This window comes from Thermobia domestica, chromosome 5 (genome assembly GCF_964235325.1).
Source record: "Thermobia domestica chromosome 5, izTheDome1.hap1.1, whole genome shotgun sequence".
NCBI classification, from domain to species: Eukaryota; Metazoa; Arthropoda; class Insecta; order Zygentoma; family Lepismatidae; genus Thermobia; species Thermobia domestica.
In genome coordinates, this window is record NC_137458.1 from 115,349,598 (window position 1) to 115,377,072 (window position 27,475).

The window sequence follows — 27,475 nt, forward strand, 5'->3', positions numbered from 1 at the left end:
GGCATGGGATTCCAGGAAGTCTCGATAGATGTTTCCCATCAGCCTCTGCGGGAGTATGTGTGGGCCTAGTAAAGTGCCACCGACAATACCGCACCACACGCTGAGAGCAAACTTGCTGATGTCTACTGGATCCCATGAGGATTATCGTCCGCTCAAACATGTACACTCATTTCCAAAACGATTGTCGCATATCTATAACTGTCTTCTTGTAAGAATATAATTTAATAATGATTTTGCAGGGTACTTTTAATACTGATACTATGTGTATAATTGGAAAATGAGTAAAACAAAATGTTGCTAAATGGACAAGAAAGTTTTATTTTCGTTTTATTGTTCTTATTTGCTGCTCTTTTGACATGAAATTTGCCACATACATGTCTTTGCCGATTATACACATACTAATATTATAAGAAATACCGGGCGAATTCGTTATCAAATTATATTCCTACAACAACATATTTATAGATATGCGACAATAATTTTGGACAGGAGTGTACATTATGGTAATTGAAAATGCCTTCTCGTGTGTACTGAGCCTCATTTGTAAAGACTTGCGGATGGGAAAATGAGATGAACGGAACGTTGCTGGAGGTATCATTTGCAAAAGCGTACTTGCGGCAGATAGTCGGCTGCTGACAGACTGCACTTGCTGTAGGTGATATGGGTATAGGCTCTCGCGACGACATACACGCCATATCTACATGTGGTTTACACGTAGTTCATCCTTCAGGAAGACATTGATATCAAAATTATGTTCTTAGCTTAATTAGGAGCTGAGCTATTGAGGGTTAAATTGAGTCACATTGAGTGGCGTCCAGAATGTGGCTATTTAACACCGTCAGGGGGCTCAATGACCGTAACTCTGTAACGATGTATTTCCCGACACATATTCATATGCACTTTTTTACTTGCCTACCCATGAGGATCCATCCCTGAAATTTTGCTGCCGTTTTTTTTTTTTTTTTTTTGTTTTGTTTTGTTTTGTTTTGTTTTGTTTTGTTTTGTTTTGTTACACCTTATTGAACCGAACATTAAAATTAACTTAAGGGTTAGGGGTTAAAATCCTTGTAATTTATAGCTTTTAAAGAATTAATTACTGGTATAAGAATACTGTGTGTTTTATTTATTTATTTTTATTTTTATTACAGGGTTTTCATAAATTATGGACGGATTTAATTCGCTTATAATTTATATAATAATGCTCATATTGAAATCAAATAAAGTGCAAACGGTAGCGGAAGGATTAAATTTTTACCTGTAATCTGCACCAGCTCAGTTCATTCACCGCCACACCTCCAACTAAGCGCCATTTACGTCCACACATTCGCGTTGGCGGCGCTGGAATCCACTCACAGCGTTGGGGGCGCGGTGGCTCAGTGGTAGAGCGTTCACCTCTGGTGCTTGGGGTCCCGGGTTCGATCCCAGCCCCCGCCAAGTGAACTTTGTGGTGGACAAACACCGTGCTCGTGGGTTTTCTCGGGGTTCTCCCGTTTCCTCCCACTTTCTTCATTCCACCATTTTCATTCATCTCTCCTAATCACCGTCTCCTTTAGCCTCACCGGCATAACCGTGGGACGTAAAACTTATTTCATAAAGATTTCATTTCATTTCCACTCACAGCGTTCCGCCGTGTTTGATCCGAAATGCCAGCCACAGACGCCCTGATTTTGTCCTTTAAGTTCTCCAAACCACTTGGCTTCTTTGCATAAACTTCCGTTTTCACATGACCCCAAAGCCAGAAGTCGCAGGGGGTAAGGTCGGGGTAAACAGCAATGGATGGAATTTGGTAAGAAACTGACCCTTGCCCTTCCTCTCCCTCTCTCAACGTGTTCAGAGTTGCCGCTTATCTAACAGTGTTGCCAACTAAAAATTTAATCCTTCCGCTACCGTTTGCACTTTATTTGATTTCATTATGAGCATTTTTATGAAAATTATAAGCAAATTAAATCCGTCCAGACTTTATGAAAACCTATTATTATTATTATTATTATTATTATTATTATTATTATTATTATTATTATTATTATTATTATTATTATTATTGATTATAATATTTAAAAATTGGTCTTGTATTGATCAGATGATTTATAACTCTGTCCTTATAAAGAAGTTATTTCTCATCTTCTATTTGTGATGTCCGATAATTTGTTGTATAGAAAATGAGTTAAAACTAATAATGAGCGTACAAATAGCGGGTTTCCTCGGACTGAGATTCGATCCTGGTGGAAACGCATATTCAGATCGCAGATTATATAGTGTTGTTTCCATTTCATGTAACGTCAGTGATGAAAGGTGGTCGAATTTCAATGAAAAACTTCAGATACATGTATATTTTTGTATTGAGTGACATATTAGGGTTTAGTAATGTCGAAGAAATAGCGGTAATGTACCATAAAAATCATGTTTTATACTCTAATTAAAGCAGCCCGTATTATTTGTAGCATTTGATTGAGGAAGGTCTTTTGGAGAGCTTGACGGAGGCTGCTATTTGTCAACATGTTGCGCTCGCTGGTCTTGCCTCAGGAACAGCAGAAGAACATTATATATTGGCAGCCCAACAACTAGATGGATATGGACAAGAAACATTTACAGCCAAAGTGAGTACAGTAATAATGTTCAATTTATTAATACTACAAATTAGATAACTTGATTAGCAGTTGAGCATTACAGATGAATTACTATGCAAGTTTGTATTTTAGATTATTTTAATTATTAAAGCGTAGCCAATAAGTCAGTGAGTAACACATGACGATTGTTCCTTAGGAATTCTTTAAAGAAAAGCAGAGGTGTCTACAGGCGAGTTTTAAGGTGCAGATTGAGCCCATGAAATTTTTGGGGATTTTAATAACACCACAAAGTCCCGAAATTGAATAAAAGTTATCGTTTTATATATATATATATATATACAAAAGGGCGGATCCAAGGGGGGGGACTATAGGGGCTAAAGGCTACTCTTGACCCTCAGGTATACACTGGATAAAGCGGCAAACGATGATTTAGCCCTTCCCTTGATCATATCCTGGATCCGCCACCGTATATATATATATATATACAATACACTAACCTTTGGCTAGCTCCGCCCCCAGCCCCTCGCGTTTGCTTCGCCAACGGCCTCGCATCTCTTATGTATCCTTTCCATTAACAGTGAATTTCGTGCATTTGCTTTTCATATTTCCTGAATTTGTCCAGCTGGGGGCTTTAGCCCCACACGTCCACCTTTGCTCGGCGTACGGCCTCACACTTCTTAAACCCATAATTCTACCGAATTCCAAGTTTCTTTTCCTATTTCAACTCTCTAAAAGATTAAATTTTTTATCTAAAGAAAACATCCATTTAAATAACATGGGAATTTATTCATCCTCCTTTAGGTCCCTTAAAAATTAAAAATATTCACTTTTGGCAGTTTTCCTGTCGGTTAGTCCCGGAAGGGTACAATCATGCCATGTTTCATTATTATAATCCTGCCGGAAGTGCCTAAACATTTTGGGGTGTAGAAGACGTTCCATATAAATAACATGGGAAAGATTTTTCAGTTCCTCATAAAACCACTCTAAAGTTAGAAATTTTTATTTTTACTGATTTACTTATTTAACGCTAACAAAAACGTACGAGTATGCCAAATTTCAAGTTTGTATTTCAATTCCAAATACCTAAAATTTAAGATTATAGGTCCCAAAAAGGCCCATTCATGGCGTAAATAACATGGGGAATTTCTTCATCCCCCCTTTAGACAAAATAAAAGTTAAAAATATTCACCTTCGGCAATTTTCCTGTCGGTTAGTTCCGGAAAGCTACAATCATGCCTAATTTCAACTTTCTACGTCAACCGGAAGTACCTCTTTAATTTATGTCAGTTCATGTAGTTTTATATATAGTTAACATATATCTCCTCTACCTTTTTGGGGGAGGGGGTGGTAAATTTGGAGGGGATTGCGCCCAAGCATTAGTGGTGATGGGAAGGGGAGCAACTCAAGGAAAATCAGTTTAATCAGATTATAACTAACTTGTTTACGTTAATTATTTTTGCATTTCCCCCCGCTGTTTTCGTATCTTTTCGACTGAAGATGCGAAACAACTAGAGGATGACGAAATTAAGGTAAGGGGAAAAGATTGTCGGTCCCAGTGTTCTTATGATAATGCATTTATGCGTTAATTATAGAATTAATATGGAGAAAAATGCTGTGGCACTCACTTATTTAACTTGGAGGATATACATGCAGCAAAATAGACCAATTGATGAATTTTTAGAACCACCAAAGCCCTTTACACCTTCATCGTTCGTTCAGCACAGTCCTGCTAAAAACTGAAAATTTATGTGGCTCTAAAATTAGTGTCAGAAATTAAATGAAGTACAAGGATAGGAAATGTGAAACCCTTGATTAATTATATTGCAGTTTTTTTTTCTTCTAATTCTTCAAGTCATAATAGATAATGAGACAGAGAACAATGAAACAAGAAATTATGAGGTAAAATTATAAGAAAGCTTGTTCAATTACAGATTTCAGACTTTATTGGGGATTTTGGAACAATGTCTCACTTCAATCAACTGAGTTCAAAAGTGCCTCCAGGATCCCAAGATGAACTTGCACAATGGCCCCTAGATTTAAAAGATCTCACAAATCGTTTTTACGCTGAAATATAAATCTTTAGCTCAAGGATGAAGGATTTGACTTCTGTCAAAAATTGCATGTTTAAGTTAAGACACGTCAAAGAAGAAAGAAAATTATGTCCAGTGAGACATGGTGAACTAACTGATAAGCAAGCAATGGGAAAAGTAATGAAAGATTAACTTCACCCTGTTAATATGAAAATTTATGATAGGCTCACTTCATTGCAAAATGCTGATTCAAAGCTCGAATTCCTTCTGGACGTCAACATACTCTTTACAGTGCTGAGAGTAAGGACTTAGAAAAGAATTGCAGAAGCCTGTAAAAACCTTCAACAAGCTGCAATTTTTGCAATTCTGCACACAGTAATTCCATAAAGACGTTTTGGACTCAGCTGCTACTCTCAACTTGTGCTGCAAAAATTTTGTCTGAATAACTTCTCGAGTTCGTGCATTACGAAGATGAGGGTATGTTTCTCAATCTGCCGAACGCCATGAAAAGTAAAGCTAACCATTGATGTTTTTATTACTAGCTATGAAAGATCATTCAGCAAATTAAAACTAATTCTTTCGTTAAGAGCAGGGTTGGACCCACCTGATAAAACCCACTTTAAAATCCACCTGGGTTTTTGATCTTTCTGTTAGTATATTATTGATACAACTAAGGTGATCACATTGAAAGTTATTTCTATCAGATTTTGAACTTTCTTTGGGCGTATTATATGCTTTCATGTTAAGGTAGTCAACATCATTCAACATAACACCTTTATAAAGTTCTGAATGCACTGAATGAATGAATTTAAAAAACTCAGCTTGAGATAATTATATAACAAATTAATGTGTGGATTGTGCTTATAGCCTATTTGAACTAAAATAAGCAATTTTGTATTTTAGAAAATACTTTCCGTGAATAGTGTGCTTCCTGACTAAGTGCCGAATTCAAACTTCAGTATTAACGGAAGGTTCGATGTACAGTAAAGCAAGCTGCATTTTCAAGGAAAAACCGTCGTGAAAGAAGTGTTCGGGAAATTCCCGCAGTTGAACCCACAAGGCATCGGAAGTGAATACTTCCAACAATGATACTATTTATTTTACGCTGGAAGATATTTAATTTCATTTATGACATTTTGAAACATTTACTTTAATAAAATATGAATTATAGGCTTATCTTTGTTAATTGTTTTAAATTAATTTTCAGGAAAGAACCGTCTTGCATAATAAGAAGACCCATTTATTTTACGTTGAAAAATATTTATTTCATATTTGGTGTTCATATTTGGCGAACGTCACAGCTCCTGGGATGATCGATCTACATTTGTTCATTTGTGTGCCTGTACCACACAGTGTTCAACTTTTGGTCTTTTAAATTTCAAGATACAAGCTGGAGGCACTCGGCATACCAACGTAAAATTACAAAATAGCGCCCTTTCTTCCTTTTTTTTCTTTTCTTTTTTTTTTTTTTTTCCAAAATAGAGGATATCCACGCTACAAAGGGCAGTTTTTGGTCTTTCAAGTTAAAATTTTCAAAGTAGAAGCACGAGAGATTAAATTAGCTGTATATATTTTGGCGGCATAAAATTTTAAAATGGCGGCCATTATTCAAAATAGCGGGTATCCATGCTACAGGGTGCAATTTTCGTACTTTTTAAGTTAAAATTTTGAGGGTAGAAGCACAAGACATTCTAAATTTTCTGTATAGATTTTTCTGCTATCCAATGTAAAATTTCAAAATGGCGGACATTTTTTCAAAACAGCAGTGAATAGAAAATTGTTGCAAGTTGTGACAATGACAGTCTTGAAATGTAAATCATATTTTAACATTTTTACCCCCCCCCCCCCAAAAAAAAAACCTTGAACATACCCGAAAAACCCACATGGGCCCAGGTGGGTTGGTTTTTTTTTTTAAATACCCGGGTCCATAGGAAAACGTGAATTTGATGTACTAAATATTGACTGGAAATAAGTTGAGAAAACGAACTTTTGAGGACAATAGACAAGTTTGCAACAGTTGAGACAAGAAAAATAATAGCGTAATTTATACATAGAAAAAATATGATAATCATACTCAAAGGTGAGATAATGTTAAAGTTTCTTCAATTACTTTAAATTTTTGGATATTGTGAATGTTGTGGTAAATTGAATAGGTTTGAATAATAAACCAGGACCGTTTAAATGCATGGATTGGAAGTCCACGAGCAAAATTATATGTATTACGTGTAAAATATAAATGTGTAGGCCCCAACACACTGGTTTACCCAGGGATCCATGATACTGTTAAGATGGGACTGTAATGAAGTTTGTTTCTTCTTCACAGTCAATTACGTTTAACAAGAAAGTAGCAATGTAAAGATAGAATTGAAATGAGGAAATTAATACGAACTTTGGGCTGACAGGTAGGAAAAGAAGATGGATAGCGCAAATTCTCCACTTGTCTTAGACGCTGTCAAAGCTATATACACCACTGGTAAGCATTAAAAAAGAATAATGGGAGTGATTGACCCATATGTTCTGTTGAAATTTGTTTGTGATTAAAAGTTCTTGTTTGTATATTCCAAGTGACGGGCTTACTATCGTTTAATATCAAAGACAGTTAATCAACTTTCACACCAGTTTATTATAAGTCCTAAGGTACCTTTAGATATATCTGTTCACAGTCTATATTATCGTTTCACTAACGATAATTGTCTTCTTTCTGTATGTGTGTTACTCCACGTAACATAGAACACATACTAGTATGCATTATTACTTCATATTTCGGTTGCGCGTAATAATATATAGTAATCAGCATCCTCTACTGTTTCTTTTATTTCTTTTATATTATACTAGCGGAAGACCCGTTCTTTGCACGGGGAGAAAGTTTCATTCTGAACATAAAGGGCTGAATTTGGATTTAAACTGCATCGGAAGTGTCGTTCGTCTCAGCGACCCCGAAAACTATGGATTCGACACTAATGTCGATCATTTTCGATCATCCCCTTCACCAATTTTTGAATTTAAACGGCATCGGAATTGTCACCAGTGACCCAGAAGACTGTGGATTCGACACTATCATCATTCATTTTCAAAATTTTTAAATACCCCTCTTCCCCTCCCCTAAATAGCATCGTCAAAGTGAAATGATGGAAACAATCCCAGGCCCGAACCTCACCTATGTTGAAAATTTAATCGAGATCGGTCGGATGTTTCAAGAGTTAATAAGTCATAAAACATAATCACTTTCATCTTTATATACGGTATATAGATAAATATTTCACTGCTTGAAATAGTAACATTGTACTACGTATTCAACTTCTAACCATGTTTAAAGTAGCACATCACACTATCGAATATTAATATATTTTATATGAACACACCCCTAAGTGCATTTACACACGATACGGGCATGCTGGAGAAGCCACCGCTGGTATTGGCTTTATCATGGCCAGTGCTTTCTTATGGGCGGGTGCACAAGCGGCCGGTAACGCCGGCTACCTAATACATTTCTGCAGTTTAGCTAAAGTGAATGAGTGACAATGCGCTGTATATTCTCGTTTCTTTTCTTGTGTTTGGAGTTTCCTTGTTTCCATTTTATCTATTAAGTCTGTTATTATTATTATGTCCTACAAATAACTTCAGAAGTTATTTTTTACAATCCTTGTTTTGCAGTAGCCCTGTATTAAATAAAATATAAAATGTGGGAAATATGAAGGGTACCTATTTCCCTCTATATCTATCATCAAATACAATACAGGAAATTTGAATATCCAATTTTCGTTGAGTATTTTCGTCTCCTTTTTATGTTTTTGTTCTCTCTCTCTCTCTTTGATTATATGTTAATTGTAACCTACTAATGCATTTAAATTTTATTATACTCAAGAAAGAAAGAAAAAAGAAAAAGAAAAAGAAAGAAAGAAAAAAGTGAATAAGGATCAGGAATGTTTCATGGCTCAATAAGGAGTAAAATGTAATCACATGGAAAAACAAACTCATCAAAATCCATTCAATGGGATCCCTGAATCACCCTCCATTCAAGTCTTTTTTTCTATTGGAGGATGAGTTTTACCCCCAGGAGCGATTGAATATGGCCGCAAAAGACGATCGAAAAACAAATACGCCTCTGACTCGAAAATACAACTGGAGTACAGGATTTCATTTCTGTATTCTGGCGCGATTTCCAATTCTTTCTATTAGAAAATTAAGAGGATGTGTAGACATCCGATAGTGCTTTAAAAATTTCGCATCGTCTTCGCGTAGTTTGTCATACGAAGGCTGACAATAAAGTAATGAGAATTGTTGGAAAAAACAACTTTACTTACATTTTTAATCAACCACAATATGATCACCTTCAAAGTACTCCCCTTGTGCCTGCACACACGTACTCTATCGGAGTTTCCATTGTTGGTAGCATATCTAGAAGTCATCTTTTGGGATGCCTGACAAAGCACGTGTTACAGGTGTTTGAATGTCTCTTTCTGTTTCAAAATGGTGTCCTTGAACAACTGCTTTTACCTTTGGGAACAGAAAAAATCACATGGGGCAATGTCCGGTGAATAAGGAGGGTGTGGTAACACTGTAATGGATTTTGATGCCAAATACTGCCGAACAGACAATGCAGCCGCCACAGTCCTCCGGTCATCTTTTTGTTACTGTGTGAAATTTTTCGGAACCAGTTTGGCACACACTTTCCTCATTCCCAAATTTTCAGTTAATATCAGACGCTCTGTTTCTCAATTCATGTTCAGTTTATTCACAATAATTTTCACGGTTAATCGTGTGTCCGCTCGCACAAGTTCCCTCACCCTTTCTCTGTTCTCTTCCGTTCGTGTTGTGGGTCGCCCACTGCGGTGTTCATCTTCGATTTTTGTTCTACCTTTTGCAAACATTTTGTGTCAACGATACACCTGTGCCATTGATAACACTTCATTTCCAAAGGCCTGCTGAAGTTTCCGGTGCGTTACCGCGGTAATCTCACCAAGTTTCACACAGAAGGAGATTGCATAGCGCTGTTCAATATTATGTACTTCCATTGATGTGACGGGGGTCCAACACACGACCGCACTCTTCAACCTCTAACTCCACAATGAATAATAATTCGTGAGTGCCACGTGCTGTACTAGCGAAACAGGGCCAAGGTCATACGCTGGCGGCGGTTTCAGTCTGCAGGGTTGCCAGCATCAGCTGATAAAAAAACATTCTCATTACTTTCTTGTCGGGGACCTCGTATAGTGTGAAAGAAGCATCTTCTACATGCACAGCCAATAATGGATGAAAACAAAGCTTTTATGTTCTACGTTTCCTATTTCTGCGTCATAAGTACAAGGCAAAATTATATTTTTTGTCGGTAGCTGGACTCATGTTCTCTCTTTCACGTCCTAGGGGCCCGGTGGCTTAGTAGTAGAGCGTTCACCTCTGATGCATGGGGTCCCTGGTTCGATCCCAGCTTTAGCCAAGTGGTCTTTGTGGTGGACAAACACCGTATGCGTGAGTTTTTTCGGGGTTCTCCCACTTTCTTCATTCCACCATTTCATTCATTAATCATCATCACTGTCTCCTTTAGCCTAGCCGGCATAATCATGGGATGTAAAACTTAAAGATTTATTTCATTTTTTTCTTTCCCGTACTAAAGTACCTTTCAGCGCCGGTAACGGCTATGCCAGAGCTTCCACCGACATTGCCGTCTACGGCACCGACATTACCGACGAGTCCGGTTTTGGCCGTATCATGTGCAAACACATTAATAATCTTTGTGTTCATCTTGATTAAATATCCACTTAACGGTAGAATCCCAACACAATGTGTGTAACAGATGAACGTCAAAACGTTAACAACGAGGAGTCATATGCAAGGGAGAGTTTCGACGTTTAACTTCCTCTTGAGCAAAATAACATGCAAAAATAAACATTTTCCATACCATATCAAGAGAAATACAAACATCTAAAATTATATTAACTTAAGAGTTTGACCCTCCTTGACATGCTTCAGTGTATGCCACTGCTTGACTTCATTTTAGAGGCTCCTCATACAGAATGAGTAAACTGTAATCCACGAACCTTGATATTTGTAGTTAGGGCATGTAGATACGTCATAGTAATAGGTGCAATGCGCCGTTTTTTCGCGTTACGTTAGATTGTACTTTTTTTTTTCAGCCAGCCGACGTATTTGCATACTACTAACAGAATTTCTGCGAAACCATAAAATGTAGATAAATATGTCTTTAAATAGAGCAGATGGTAATGATCACAATTGCACGAGTTTACATTTACACTACACTTACTTTATCGGTGTCTGAGAACGAGAAAATGATCACCAAGTTAAAGTTTATCACTCAACTCTCCGCTGCAAAGAAAAGGCAATTTCGAGAATATTCGGTGAGCGCTTTTACTTGTCTCGGTCAATACTTTGAAAGTAAAGAACAGTTTCTCTTCTTTTAGTGAAGCGTTCCTATATTTATTTCAGAAACTCATGTTCTTTGTTATTCTCGTATTTTAATATTTTTCCTGCCTAACAAAACAATATTGCTAGAAATCGTTGATTCATCAGTGAGAAACGTTGTAGACTGATTGTTAAGGTTGTCCTTACAAAACCACAAGTTCCATCTTCTTGTAAAGGTAATCTTAACAATCAGTCTACAGTCTTTCTCACTAATAAAAAATAATTTCTGTCAGTATTATTTTTTATTTCTTATTTATTTATTTTTTTTTTTTTTGGCGGGAAAAAGCGCAGGAACAGCAAAATCTGGTGTTTTTGAAAACAAAAATTGACATGTCCCCACTAAAAGAAGTCGTTCTGAGCTTTCACATTACCGACCGAATAATCGAAAATTGGATTTTCCTTACAGAAGAGACAGAGCTAATAATTTCTTATCTTTTTATAGGTTGACGCAGGAACTGAGGCAATTATTGGAGTATGTTTGTCAGGCATTACAGCAGGTTTTGAAAACAATTCAACCAAATTTTACAGGTAAGTAAAACTGGAATTGTTATAATTTGCTTTTGTTTTATTTATTTATTTATTTTTAATATTATTTGTTTGTTTTCTAATGGGAACTTCTATGTTCACAGTAAGTGGTCGGTGTGATGCCCACTATCATATCTGTTACCCCTAGAACCATTTTGACGAATCTCACGTAATTATTCAGGATAATCTAGGTAGTGATTATTTCCCCGAAACTGGTTGAAGTGTCCTTTGCTTGAAGTGAGATCCGAACTACTACTCGGGTATTTATCCAGGAATTAATTTCCCTATTGTAGATCAAACGCACAGAAAGCATGTGCGTTATGATTTTGAGTTATGTTCCTCTAAAAGGTCCTGTTCCAAGGGATTTGAAGGCGGAATTGCTGAAAAGCAACATTACAGACTTCAATTGAAATCTGACACCTTCCCCAGTGCAAATATTCCAAAGGCTCAACTGCGGAGTTGATTTCCTTCTAGAAGGAGAAAAATGTGATAGCAATAAAGTAATAAATTTGGCAAGAAAATTGCTTTCAACTAAGAAAAAGGTAAGTGAACTTCTCAAGAATTTGCAAAAGAAAGCGAAGTACGATGATAAGCGGCATTGCTCATTACTTTGTAATTGAAAGTTATGGTTTCTTGGATTGAATCCCACTTAAAGCTTCAGACCCCTTTTTAGGAGGTCATTTCCATGGGAAACCACTATCAGTTTATTTCCTCATGCATCTGCTTCTTACCAGCCTCTAGGTAGTAATCGATTCATCAATCATTGCTATAAACATCACACATCAATCAGCCGAAGCTTAAAGGTAGAACTTTTAGACTTCTCTTTCTGTTAGAGTGTCGTTGTTGCTTAAACTTCTTGTAAATGGTACGCTAATAACCAGGGTTGTTTTGTTTGAAACAAATGATTAAAACTTGTTTTAAACAATTGATTTTGTTTAAAACAAATTTTGTATACGTTTTAAACACGTGTATTTTTTAAGTCTTGGTTTAAGCATATGTTTATTTTTATTTCATTATATTTTTGTACAAAAAATCTGCTAGAGAAAGAAATTTGTCAAAAGTGCTCAGAAGACTATTTTCTTCCCATGTTAATGTTTTGATTTCTCGTGGCTACAGCAGGTCAATGTGGTAATCCACAGTTTATTTTGTCTGTTTTTTTCCCCTTATTTTTAACGTATATTGTATTGTTTAAATGCTTCTCAGTTAACTTGTGAGCAAGTGTCGTAGTCAAAGGTTGATCACTTGTAGAACTGGCATCAAAAAATAAATAAAATAATTATCATGGAAACAAATTTTTGTGTTGTATTCAGAAAACAAACAAAAGGTTATTTGCCAAATTGCGGTTCTGAAATTAAAATATCGCAGGCATTCGTTGATACAGTACATGTTAATTTTCACAAGGGACGTATGCGAAACGTGACAACTAAATATTTATGAAAATTGGTACCCTGACTAATTGTGGATAGCTAATCATCGTGGCGATAGTCACTCTGTGTGGAAATGCCTTGTTTACCCGCTACCTACAATACATATACCAAACACTGACCGGGTGAGGCTGTGCCGAGTTATACCACCAAAAACGCCGGGAAAAGGCAGATAATGAAAAATGTATGCAGGTAACCTGATACCTACAGAAGGGATACACGTGACCAAGAACATGGCAGTACTGTCACACAAGCAGTGTTGCCATCCCATCACAAAAGTATAGTTTTTCAAATGGAATGTACACCATTTTATGGCATTTAAACAATAGTGGCATAAAACGTAAAAGAAAATAAGCAAAAGGTGGGTTATCAGTGTTGCCAAATACGGGAGATATGAGGCTCTAAAGTTAATAAATTATGGGGCCCGTACAATGAAAAGAACAAATGTACAACAGCAACAAGACTGCAGAAGAAACAAATGTACAGTAGGGACTAAATTACAGCATCCAGTGACTAACGGGCTTGATGTGTCGTATCGAATGTGCGGCTAGGGCTCGAAATGCATTTATTTTGCCATGCTATGACTTTTCTGATGTATGTATTGGTGAATAATGTTAAAACATTTTGCGCCTGTGTATTACTGGTAACCTGAAAATAGTGTATTTTATCTTAATTGCTGTCTCATTTGCTAATGTTGAATATTCTCTCGACTAACACTTATCACAAGGCGTTAATCTTTGCGAATCGATTTTGATGTATTTTATTGTCACAGATTCCTTACCTTTCGTGCCACAGCTTTTCTGTAATCTTTTCAGGCGCTACACCGTCGTTTCTGTGATTTGGAAGGCATGCAGGATTTTATGCAGTGCTGCAACCTCAAGACAGTTCGTTTCATAGCTCTCGGGAACGGTTTCAGATATCAATTCCAAACAAACACCATTGGGATTGCTGCGCTACAGGAAAACTTGCTGTTCCAATTTCCGCATTGTCAAATGAGACTTCTTCTTTCTACGGCTAGTCTCACATGTGCCCCTTTTGGGTGAATCCTGTATGAAGCCCCGTTAGTCACTAAAATGCTGTGCATAGGGTGCTCCCTACAGTACATTTGTTCATTCTGCAGTTTTACTGTTGTTGTATGTTTGTTCTTTTCTCTATATGGACCCCATGATTCCTCAACTTTACAGCCTCATATCTCCCTTATTTGGCAACACTGATAACCCACCTTTTGCTTATTTTCTTTCACGTTTTATGCCAATTGTTTTAATGCCATAAAGTGGTATACGTTTTACTTGAAAACTTGTAAGTTTGTGTTGGGATGGCAATACTGCTTGTGTGACACTACTGTCGTATTCTTGGTCACGTGTATCCCTTCCGTAGGTATTAAGTTACCTGCAAACATTTTTCATTTCCTGCCATCTTCCGGCGTTTTTGGGGTATAACCCGGTCACAATTTGGTATATGTATTATACGTAGCGAGTAAACAAGGCATTTCCGCACCGAGTGACTATCACCACGACGATTAGCTATCCACAATTAGTCAAGGTACCAATTTTCATAAATATCTTGCTGCCACGGTTCGCATACGTCCCTTGTCAGTCTTCGTACAACTTGGAATCGTTTAACATGAGTTTTACGGGAAGAAAAGTCACCATTTGGAGCAAATTTATTAAAGTGACTCAAACTCCATCAGATAAGAAAACAACCATACGAGCTCGTTGCAAAATGTATAAGAAAGAAATAGTTGGTTTATTCAAAAATGATCAATCATTATGAAAAATGCAATGCTGTGGGAAAAAAAAAAAAAAAAAAAAACTGGAAACCCAAAAACATGGTAAAAGTATTGATCCGAAAATTGCTTCTGATGATTCTAACATCAGTAATGTGGTTGAGATGCAACTGGAAACTTCAGGTAAGAACTAATTTTGTATCAACAATATATTTTTCATTATATTATGGAAATTTTATTACGTCACTCTTCCCCAACCTCAATTCTAAATTTTCTTAAAAACTTTACACCCTGGCATAGCTTGTATGAAGAGAAAGCGCAACCATTAAAGAGATACTTATTGTAACATCAGTGAAGAACGTCAGTCAGGGACAATTTGATCTGAATTTGTTCGTCTGTCTATGTGTGCGCCACGTTACAGGGCGCAATTTTCGGACGTTTAACATTAAATTTTGAGGGTAGAGGCACGAGACGTCGGAATTTGCTGCATAGACTTTAAATCCGATCCGATGTAATATTTCAAAATTAGTGGTTCGGATCCCACTTTAAACAAAAACCTTGTCTCATATAGCCTTGCTACTGATCAGGGTGGAAAAAAATCATGATTTAAAAAAAATCATTTTTGTTGATTTTTTTTATTTAAATCAAATCTTCCTCCTCGTGTAATACAAATCGCAAAGTGAAGAAAAAGCATTAGGAATTAGTATTAAATGCTAATTATGCCATTTAAGTGAAAGTATTGGGGTTGAATTTTGAATTATCCCCTATCGTTAACCTATACCTATCCGAAACAATGTTTCTTAACCCTTTTAAATTATGGCTCTTTTTAAAGGTAAATTATAGACTTTCAGTCAAGCAGTTACAGCATCATCTCTATTTATCCTAGTATCATGGTACATACATCACTCTCTTCAGAATAGAACAGCTTTTGAAACGATAACATTCACATTTTCTATCATGTCCCTGAAGCGGGAAATTTTGAGAGTAATCGGCATTTTTTAAAACTTTTTTTTTTCTTTAATTTTGATCCTCCTGGATTCCCCTTTGTTAACGCACAGCTCTCAAAATCAACTGGGATATACTAAGGGGTGCACTAAATGTGTGTACATAATTTCAAGCTTCTATCTTGAGTTGTAACGGTGAGGGTGAGGAAACTATTTAATAATGACCTAAGAACATTCCCACAATGCCGCAGATGACCCGGATAAAATATAAAAATTTTCTCAAACATCCCTATTTATTCTAGGATCATGATTTGTACATTATTCTCTTCAGAATAAAACAAATTTTCAAACGGTACCCTTCAAATGTCTCCATCATGTATCTGGGACAGGTAAATCACGAAAAAAGGAATTTTCTGTTAAAAATATATATATATATATTTTAAAATTTTTACCTCTGGACCCCTCCTCCTGTTTTAAGGCAGAGATCTTAAACCAATCTAAAAATTACTAAGGATGCTCTGAGTAAATGTGCCAAATTTCAATCTTGCAGGTGCAAAAGTAAGCCCGCGAAAAATAATATTCCCCAAATTCCCGTATAAAACAGGATCTCAGATAACAGTTTCCTGAGACATCCCTATTTATCCTAGGAGCATAGTACGTACATCATTTTCTTCAGAATAGAACAGCCTTTCAAACGGTACCATTCATATGTCTCCATCTGAGGCGGAAAAATCACGAAAAAAGCTAGTTTTTGTTAAAAATATCCTTAAAAAAAATATTTTTTTTTTTTGCTCCTTTGGACCCCGCTGTTTCCACGCAGAGATCTGAAAACGTCTGAAAATTATTAAGGGGTGCACTGAACGAGTGTGCAAAATTTCAGTCTTCTGAATGCAAAATGTAACCCGCCAAATAATAATAATAATACGCATAACAAAAAATATCTTTTTAAATTTATGACGTCATCACACACTATGCCTCAACGCAGAAAGGCGTGAAAGCATATGTAACGTGTTCTAAAATGCCTCCAGTCTTGAAGAAAACGAAGTAAAAAGCCTTATTGATACTTTTTTAATCGAATAATGAAGATTCTACCCTATCACCTAAAAATAGGTGATATAATTTAAAAGGTTAAGCATTAAAGAAAAAGTACAGCAACGTTTATCAAAACGACACTTTTTTCACAAAAGTTACTGATATTTGGCAGGAGCCTATTTTTAAAAACTCAGAACTAGCTTGCGTCATAAAATATATAAATTTCGCCTAAAGTTATAACAAATAAAAAAAAAAATGGAGAGGGGATAGGACCCCTCTAAATACGCCCTATTATCTGGAAACAAACAGACACACACAAAAAAGAATTTTCGTCTTAAGTATCGATGGTGATTTCCCCGTTGGAATAGTTAACGATTTTAAAACCCAAACCCAATATTACGAAAAGAAGAAAGAAGGATTGCTCCGTTACCTGTTCAAGACGGGATTTTCCCTAATCATCCTTTGCATGACACTTGTTTTCATACTATTCTGTACATTTGAGTCTCATTGTATTATGGTTATTAACTTCCATAATCGAAATAACAACAGAAACAGGATTTTACTTATTTTCATTTTAAATTAATTTATTTCGGAATTCGATTTAAATAAACGATTTTTATTTAAAAAATCAAGTGATTTAAATCAGACTGATTTAAATAAACCCACCCTGCTACTGTAATCAAACTAATTTTATGCGTTTCGAACAAACTTGAGTTGCAAGATAGATTTGGTTCCAACTCAATTTTTATAAAATATTTTTAGATATGGGGCGTCCAGAGCACAAGGGTTCCAAGTCCACTTAGATTTGGTTCCAACTCAATTTTTATAAAATATTTTTAGATATGGGGCGTCCAGAGCACAAGGGATCCAAGTCCACTTTCAGAAAGGTTCACATTTGCTCAGCAAACGTAGTTTCTTCGTAGCCAAGGATACAAAATAAATGAAACAAATCCACGTGAAAGGGTGTGAACTAGAGTTTCATAGGACAACCGCTAGAAAAGGGCGTTGATAGAATGGGAAGGAGGGCTAATTTCCCTTCCTTGCTCATAAATTTAAGATATTAACATTATATTGTGTACGCTGCAGCTTAGGAATGATACCAAGTCAAGCTCCGAATGCCGTAGTCAGTGATGCATAATTACGTTAAATAAATGCGGGTGCGTCCAAAAGAATATACCGACGGAAAACGTCATATTTTCACAACCACGAATCCGAGATGAAAGAAAGAAAAACTACGTGACAAAATGCAATCTAGAACTTCATATTAATTGTCGCTACAGAGGGGCATTCGTTTAGAGATCATCTGCCCCTTACCCTGAATTTCAGATTTTGGGGGCAGTAATGCAGATTCAGAAACTTTTTGCTGAGCGAAGTCCAACATAAAAATTTGAAGTCCTTACACCGAATAAATACGAATTTTGATAAGTTATAATTAATTTCCATGGAAATTGGACCTTAGCAACTTTCCAGTTTTAATCATCTGTACGTTCTCCATATTGATCCAGTTTCTACTTTGTATTCCTGTTTCTGCGAGATCCATCTTAATATTGTCTTTCCATCTGCGCCTAGGTCTTCCTAATGGTCGTTTTCTAATTGGTCTTCCAGTTAACGCTTTGAAAGCGTTCCTACTTTCTTCCATCCTGGCTACATGACCTGCCCACCTGAATCTCCTCGACTTGATGACCCTAACAATGTTTGGTAAACCGTATAAATTATGTAGTTCCTCGTTATGAAGTTTCCACCATTCCCGTTCCTCGTGAGTCCGAATATTCGTCTCAGGATCTTGTTCACAAATACTTTCAGTCAATGCTTTCCCCTCATAGTAAGCAACCATGTTTTGCAACCATACAGAACAACAGGCATTATTATCGTTTTATACATTTTAAGCTTCAAATTCGTCGACAGAATTTGCGACTAGAGATTTTGAACTGAATTATAACACGAATTCCCTGCTTTTAGTCGACATTTAGTTTCTTCGTGAATATCGTTTTCGTCTGTTAATATTGATCCTAGATATTTGAAAGTATCCACTTTATCAAAAGTACTATTCGATATTTTAACGCATCCAAAATTTCCCGTATTACGATCTCAAGGAACTTCTATGTATTTAGTACATAAATTTTGCCGAAAGTTTTAATTATTGTTATTATTTGTTTCGGAGAGAGGATCGAACCCCTCTAAATACATCCCTATTATCTGGAAACAAACAAATAGACATGGACAAAAAAGAATTTTCCTCTTGAATGTCCATGGTGATTTCCCCGTTAGAATAGTTAACGATTTAAAAACCCTGTTACCTGTTCAAAGGGGGATTTTTCCCTAATCATCCTCTGCATAATACTTGTTTTCATACTGTACTTACATACATTTGAGTCTCATTGTATTATGATTATTATCTTCCATAATCCAAATAATAGAACAGAAACGGGATTTTACTTATTTTCACTTTAAATTAATTTATTTCGGAACTTGATTTAAATCAAACCATCCTGATTATTTCTAATCTGTTGTACACCACGAAGTTAGGTACATACTCGTTTTATAACTAGACGAATACGAGAATCTCATTCATATGCACGGATTTTTAAAATTCCATCCAAATTTAAATAATATTTTTTTTTTCCCTAAGGAGTTGTACTTAAAGGCACAAACTATATATATGGCATTCAACATGATCCGGAAAACCAGCATAGTCGTGTTCTGAGAAATTTCTTATTCAGTTTTTAACATTTATTTATCTTCATTTCCTCCCAGTCTGATGAAACGCGTGCGAGTTTTTTTCAATTTTATGGTTATTTATGTAGTATTAGTGTTGTGTATGAAGGGATGTAGGAGTCAAAACTGTAAAATTGTTTGGCTTGAACAAATGCGAACGCAAAGGTGAAATTAAATATTAAATGAGTGATGTAAGGAAATGGTTTTCACAATATAATAATCGAAATGCAACATCCTACTATTATGGTTAATATTCGTTTTATTGAATTTTTAATAAATAGTATCTTTTCGTAACAAATTGAAAATTAAAAAATATATATTTTGACCTAAAATTTGAACTCTATATATATATATACCCTGTATATCAACCAAATAAAGCCATATTTTCAATAACAATCGAAATGCAATAATAAAGTATTAGCCTAACAACACGAATGATCCAGGTTCAGAAAAATAATGCCTGGAATAGCGAAAGTGAATTTTAACTTGTAAAAAATATTAATTAATTTAATTGTAAACTTTCTTTTAGGTGGAAGGACATAGCCAACGTGATAAATAATAAGAGGTATTTCATCATAGAATGTCATTGTGAAGACGATACTGTCCAATTTCAGTTCAGCGATCCAGATTCAGCTAGATACGTGTGGAGGATGTGCGTCTACCAGGTGTGCATTTTGTCATTTTGATTTTGTTTAGAGTAATTTTGTAATGTCAAGATTCTATTTGAAGGCATTAAATTAAAAGTTGAAATTTACGCAGGTAAACAGGTAACTCCTATCAATGATTACGAGAATAATAATTATAAATATTCTTAATGAATTTTTTTGTACAGCTTATTACCCTATATCATATATTTGAGTGCATTATTAGTACAGTTTATTATATAACTTTATATATTTAAAAAAAGTACCACGAAGTATACATTGTCGTATGCATTGTAACACACTGATTCATATAAAAAACCAAATATTGTTTGTTGTATGGTATGTCGTGGTAGCCCCAGTAAAGTGTTCAAAGTGTTGTGTTCAGTTTATCAATTCTGAGCAGAGAATAGGTGTATTAATCCTTTTCATTTAAACTTTGAGCTGGAATAATCCTTTTTTTTTCTAAATACAGAAGGAACAATATGTTTATGTTCACAAAGAACCCAGAGAAGTAAATATGCTGGGAAAAGCAAGCAGTAAGGTTTGTGAAAAATCGCAACAAAATACAACTCCACAACTTATCATACAGGTAACAATATTTGCTTATACAAAAATTTTGAAATATATCTTTGAAATATTGTAAAGTAGAGAGAAGCAGCATAAAAAAATGCTAAAGATAAGAGGTGTTGATTTGTGTGTCATTTTAAAAAATATTTCTTCACTCTGTCATCGAGCCATTCGAGACTTGAAAGACAAGTGGCCCTATTTAATGTGTCTTCATTGTGTTTGAGTATCTTCTAAACGATCATGTAAACCTTTCATTTTGATTTCTGTCATCTATTTTGCAGCACACTTTCTTCTTACAAAATGAGCATGCGGCTGAACCTACACAGTTAACTTCTTTGTCGAATAGGCATCTTAATGAACAGACTTGTATTCCGGAGACAATGAGTACTCCTCATCTTTCTTGCGAGGTGAGAAATTTATTCCTTGATTATGCAAGTGATTATAAAATCTGGAACCAATGAGAGGACTGAGGCACTACATATCACTTTAACGTACAATATACATCACACACTCGTCATTACACTCAACACATGTCACAAGTTTCTTCCAGTTCTCTTCAGTGTGAGAGAATTCATTTAAGCCGGTGTGGTATGATAGTTCTCTTCTCTCAGAAACGATACAGACATGATTTACTCAAAATACACCTCTGATTTCAAATTTTCACAAATAAGAGAGTGTATTGGATTGAGTCAGATGCATGGAATCCATCTGCACTCTCCCTTATTCCACATCGGCGTATGGGTAATTGTCACCAAACCGGTGGCATTCGATTTTCACATAATGAAGTGGCCGTCTTATTGGTTCCAGACTTCCGATTGATTGTTTGTTTGTTTTACGTCTTTTGCAAGAATATATATGGCACAATTTAATATTTACATTTTCTGAAGTTTGCGGAAATCTTAATAAGAATAGTTAAAATTCTTTGTACGAGCTCTTTTCGATTTATGTATGTAATGAAAGATCATAAATAAAATACTTAAAAATATACTGTATATTGTACAAGTTAGTGACTCACAAATAGTACAAATAAAATTGTTTTACTTCAACAAAAATTGTTTTAGTGATAATTTATGTTTGTTAAGTAGTCGCAGAACTTGATTGTTCCTTTTTGTAGTTTATATGAAGTCTTAGTACATGTAAAAATAATTTAACTTTGAAGCTGTTTAGGTTTCTTGCTTATGTTTTTCGAATAAACTCTACTTTTAATGTATCCAGTGAAGATTCAGGTTCGGAAAAGCAGTCGAAGACCGAGTTTACCTGACGCTTTAGAATCCGTGCTTCTATTCGTACGTTAAAATGTAGTAAATGAAAGTTTGCTTCTTCATACCTTTTTTTTTAGTTTACGTATTGAAGTGGCGGCAGCGACGCGTATCTCGACTGCAAGTCGGCTAATTAAGCTCAAGGCGTAATTTGGAACTTGAAGTTGAAAATCGTAGTATATTTTTGTTCCTTTAAAAGAATAGCATAGCTTATCTTTAGGCCTACACCAATTTTAATGGTGGAGCAGTGGTCACCATTTCACCAACTGTCAACAATTGAAGTGCGGAACAGTGATATTTGACTTCGTTATACGGGTCGCTAATGGATGCTTACTTATGATGACGTTTAGAAAAGAATAATTACTAAAACATGATTTAAAGGTTATAGAAATACACTAATTTATTAATAGCCCACAGGTAGTTACGAATTAAGAAGTAGGGCGGCAGTAAGGCATTAATTACTATATTACCAATGCCCGTCACAATTGAAACAGCTGTTGGAAGTGGAAAGCTAGTTAACCATACTGTACAGCTGATTATCAGTTGAAGTGGCACATCATAATGACCACAAAGATAGTTTTCTTTCAGCACTAATGGTCGTTAGTAAGGTAGATAAACATTAAGAATTTATTGTCTTTGAAGTTATTGATTCGTATTGCGACGGAAAACAATGGTTATTAGTTTAAGCATAAACAAATTATACATAAAAATAACGATTATCCACAATTAGCAACAATTTAAAGAGAATTGTAGTATAAGGAGTATTGTTACTGAGATCACACGGATTGAAAAGACACTATCAAAGCTCTAGCTGTTCTTAATTACTTATAAGGCTAAGGAGGCTAATTAGTAAAAAGGTAATTTTGCCTAGCAATTAAAACAAGAAACGGAGGAGATATTTGTCGCTAGCAACCAATTTTAAGAGTTGTTTAATGATTCTTAAAGAGAATCACTTAAGCTACGGAATAAAAGATTTAACGATAGTAAATAGGAAGGCGATAGCGAATGGCCCAATAGAACTAAAAATAAATCACTTTACTAACCTGTTGACAATTCAGCAATTTAACGGTTAAGGTCGTGGATCTAGAAGTAGTGTGGTTCCTTTGCAGAAGAATTAAATTCGTGGATGGTACATGGCGAAGTGGTCAGCTCTTGTAACTTGGCGATCTCCGATCGAGCATCGAAGACATGTTCAGTAGGAAGCGCTCTGGTGACGACGCAGCAGATGGCCCGAGCGTAAGATCCTTCACTCAGTGAGCAACTTCCAGTGAGAATGAACATCAAAAACCAGCTGGGATTCCTCAGCCAGAATGTCGGGAGCGATCTTGAAACACTAGTTTTTACTTCTTCACGAAGTGACGACGGACAATCCAGCACACAAACATAATAGTTCCTTGACGGGATGTTAGTCTCTCAGCAATTGTAGATAGAAGACAAGTCGAAAAATTGACTTATGCAGAGTAGGCAGTCAATGTATCTGATGAAGACAAAGATACTTTACGGAAACTGTAACGCTATTGTTTATTAGATAATGTAAGCATTGTTCAGTATTTGTCTTTTATTGTATGCTTTATGTTAATTATGATTTTGTCCGAGTTTGATTCTAACACATAATTTTCGAGTGTTAACTACATATATGTGGGAAATTCTTACGTTGCTTTTCTATTATGTTTCATGTTGGGGTATCTTTATGATGCCCCCCTTACATCTTTAAATGATGCCTTTTTACAGGAAAATTCTTTATTCCTACTCACATTTTTAATTGGCATCCGTTCATGGGTAAAAGCGTGATTCGTAAAATACCGGTATAAATGAAATGATATCAGATGTATAAGTACTGAAGGGCAGGTTCGTAGGCATAGAAAAATGAAAAATATGCAAGTAAATGGCATTTAAGAATAGAAAATAGGTCAAGGTCTGTTCGAGTATAGAAAAAACCGCATTCGCATCCACATCATCTTGATCCGTATCCGCAGATAATGAAATAACAAATATATAAATCTGGTTTGTTTTATAACAATTACAATTTCAAAATAGTTCCAACCATAACAATTGCAAATTCTTCCTTTACAGTTTCGTGAATCCTATAATACCAATAAAGTTAAACATTCAATACTCTCTCTTTTTATTGCAATTCAACTACGCTAAATAAAATGTAATAAAACTAATGCAAATAAAAATATGAAATTAATGGAAAACGTACAAATTACTTAAGATGCCCTCAAATGGAGATTTCTGACAACAAAATTGTCAAGCTAATAATATCTGTCAGTTTTAGAGCAAGTCCTTTTCCTTCGTTTTCCTAACTCATAAGTGCCTTTATTCCAAATACAAAGAATAAAATTGAGATAAAAGGCCCACCTGAAAGAAGAAAAAAAAATGAGCCACCACATAAAATCAGATCAGTACTTGATATTTCTTATAGGATTTTAAACCAGAAAAAAAAAATAATAATTAACGAAATTTAATTTTGTTTTGGCATGTATCTAAAGGGAAACGATACTGTATTACAAGATGTAAATAATTAATAGCATTTAGAACGATCTCCAAAATTCTTGTCTTTTCACAAATATCCGGAGTTTTATTCGCCATCCGCATAAGAACTAAAAATATATCCGCAAAAAATTACGATGGTGCGAATATCCGCATCCGTACAGACCTCTAAGAATAGGAACTGAAACTGAAGAAAAGCACACTAGAAAAGGACTAAAATAAACCATTTACATAATTATAAACTACTTCTTGAAACATACGCAAGATCAAGTATTCAACCTACAATCAAATATTTCTCAATATTTTTCACTAATAAAACTTGCTTTTATATGGTGTAAAATTATATTTTACGTTGGAAAAGTCCTTTCATTTACAGTGGAGTAACTAGACAAAACTTTGATGTCTGACGTCCTTCAAATTACTAATATCATACACTCTATAGACATAATGATCATTGTGCCTTTTCGGTGTGCTGGGTCCTTCAAATTAAAATCAACGTTCTTCCGATGTACGATGATGAATTTCGAATTGCGTGATGTATATGAGGTATTCATAAATGCGTTTCATTCAGTATGCAAGTATATGTTTCATAATAAAGCATAACGTCCTCAGTACCAGAGGACTTGGTTGACAATTACCCTTTACCATTTGTGTAACATTCCATCTAAGTAGCAGAACACGAATGGCAACCTTTAGCAATGATTTCAGCAACTTCCTACTATTTCGCAATTTTAGCTGCTTTCAGGCGAAATACATGTAACGAGAATTTTTTTTCTTTTCGAAATTAACTTACAGAAATTACCTTGATGAGCCCAACCATACACCACTCTTGTTACTATAGATCATACGCATTGTTACAAATAATTACATTGTTGAAATAATTACGGTAAAATATCGCGTATAATAAATCGAACAAAAGTTAAGTACAATAAAATGTTCAAGATTATGTTACATTCTTTGATTTTATTTTACTATCTGAACAATTTGCATCTACTGCTTACCAATAGTTAAACATTTAACACAATATTGCAGCATTACTATTAAAAGAAATGAGTACCTATGGCGGTAATTTACATTATGCAATAATTTACCATTAAACTGGTTAACATTTACATAATGAAGTAAAGTGATTATATGGTGGACAATATTGTAAAGTGTCCTCCACTGTAATGCAATTTATACATTATAATTAAAATATATGCCATTGTTGTAGGCGACTGGGAATTTTTATCCGCGTTTTGTACTATAATCAGTAAGATGATTTGTCAGTAAAAAGTAAAACTTTCGACATCATGCTCATACAACAAAGTAGCTTAATTAAGAATAACAGAAATAGAAAGAACTCTATTGTCAAATAAAACTTTACAATAAGGGATGTGATGTTCCGAGTTACTACAGAAGGCTGTTTCCTGCCACTACTCTTTCGTAATTGTGTAACAACAAAGACCAACTTGGCCTTTTTTTTTTTTTTTTTTTTTTTTTTTTTTTTTTTTTTTTTTTTTGTCACATGCTTGTAATTGTGGTTCTTGATAATATAGTACGGCATCTTAATGTTGTTTTTTTTTTTTAATTCATTTTAAAAAAGGACTTCTGCATATTAGGGCACCAATTCAGTCCGATAGTTTTATTCAACATATAATACACAGGTTTTACTAGTGTTTTCTTGGTTAATTCTGATAAATAACATACTCCGAGAGCTTACTGCCAATAAACGGCTGTCGCACTATGGGAATGATAGTCAAATCAAGTGACAAAATTGAATCATATATGAAGTAATTGTGAAATACATCGTGATCCAAGTATCCAAAAACTTAGTGCAATTTTTCTCCCGTGAAAAGTTAGTTACTTTCACATTTATAAACAGAAGATAATCTGAAATAAATAAAACGTTTCAAATTCTTTTTCTGACTGATAAATGCATAGTAAAAAGATTAAATTATATATATCTATATTTAATGAAATATAAGGAACGAGATGTTGAAATTAAATTATTTTAGCTTCCAAACACTTTTGACCTCGTAGACTTGAGTTGATTTGAAGTTTATCGTCCCTTTCAGCAGCGAGGCTATATGAGACGGGACCTACTGATTAACGTGGAATCCGAACCACATGAGCTCCCGCCGGGAATCGAACCGGGGTCTCTCACGCGAAAGTCGCGTACGCTAACCGCTTAGCCATGAAGGAGCTCTTGTGACCTTTTAGACAACTGTTAATAATTATGTACACTCCCGTTTGACAATATGAAAAAGCCGACCATCTATCAATTCTTTTCATAAACCTTGCCTGTTAATGTGTTCAACTCTGGGTCGATACCATGAGCTTTTCTCAACATCCACTTGTAAAAATATGTCTGCTGAGTTGGCTAAGTAACTTTCCTGAAGAAACTCTACACAACACAAAGCACATTACCAAGAAATGTTTGGACAATATATGACATTATTTCAACTAATATCTTGATTTTACGTATATTAATGTGTTATTGGACTCACATAAACGTGAGCTCCTCCGTGGCTAAGCGGTTAGCGTACGCGCCGAACGCCTCGCCTCGCTGCCGAACGGGACGTTAAACTCAAAATCAACTCAACTCACATAAACGTATGAACGTTGCTTTTATTATGAAAGGTTGTCGAGAAGCATTTTGCAGTCGGAACCGTAATTAACTCACTCTCTCTCTCTCTCTCTATATATATATATATATATATACTATAAATAATGGAATAAATATAGAAAAGAAAATGCAGCAAATATTCAATTTTATAACTGAATAGGTACGATAATTATCAAACAATTTAATGAATGGGTGGGTAAGATATCAAATGAAAGAGTATTGGTAGGAGAAAGAGACAGGAGACATAGAGGAATCACGTTATTAGCTATGGAAGAGTGGCAGATTGAAAACCACCTAGGAAAACCGCGATTGCAGTTGTCACGTTTTCGATTCCCGGTGGGAGAATATTGAAATTTGAACGCATTACGGTGGTTCGGATTCCGTTTTAAGTCTTTACAGCGTCGGTACTGAAAAGAAACTCCAAACTTCAGTGAATAAACTCACAAGCTACGGTTGAAATATACAACATGAAATGTTGGGAAGAAAATGTGCAGGAAAATAATAAGTCTGGCTCAGAATAG

At 35.3% G+C, this 27,475-nt stretch overlaps 1 protein-coding gene across 3 annotated transcripts in view; it reads left to right on the top strand.

Moving 5' to 3' along the window:
* Pez (protein tyrosine phosphatase non-receptor pez) overlaps positions 1-27,475 on the top strand; it is a 116,236-nt gene that overhangs the window by 18,764 nt on the left and 69,997 nt on the right. For all 3 annotated transcript variants that reach the window (XM_081758941.1, XM_081758940.1, XM_081758943.1), the window contains exons 6-9: positions 2,442-2,597; positions 11,460-11,545; positions 19,913-20,048; positions 20,876-21,001. In XM_081758941.1, the coding sequence (XP_081615067.1) occupies positions 2,442-2,597; positions 11,460-11,545; positions 19,913-20,048; positions 20,876-21,001 (504 nt within the window). The remainder of the gene's footprint in view (positions 1-2,441; positions 2,598-11,459; positions 11,546-19,912; positions 20,049-20,875; positions 21,002-27,475) is intronic.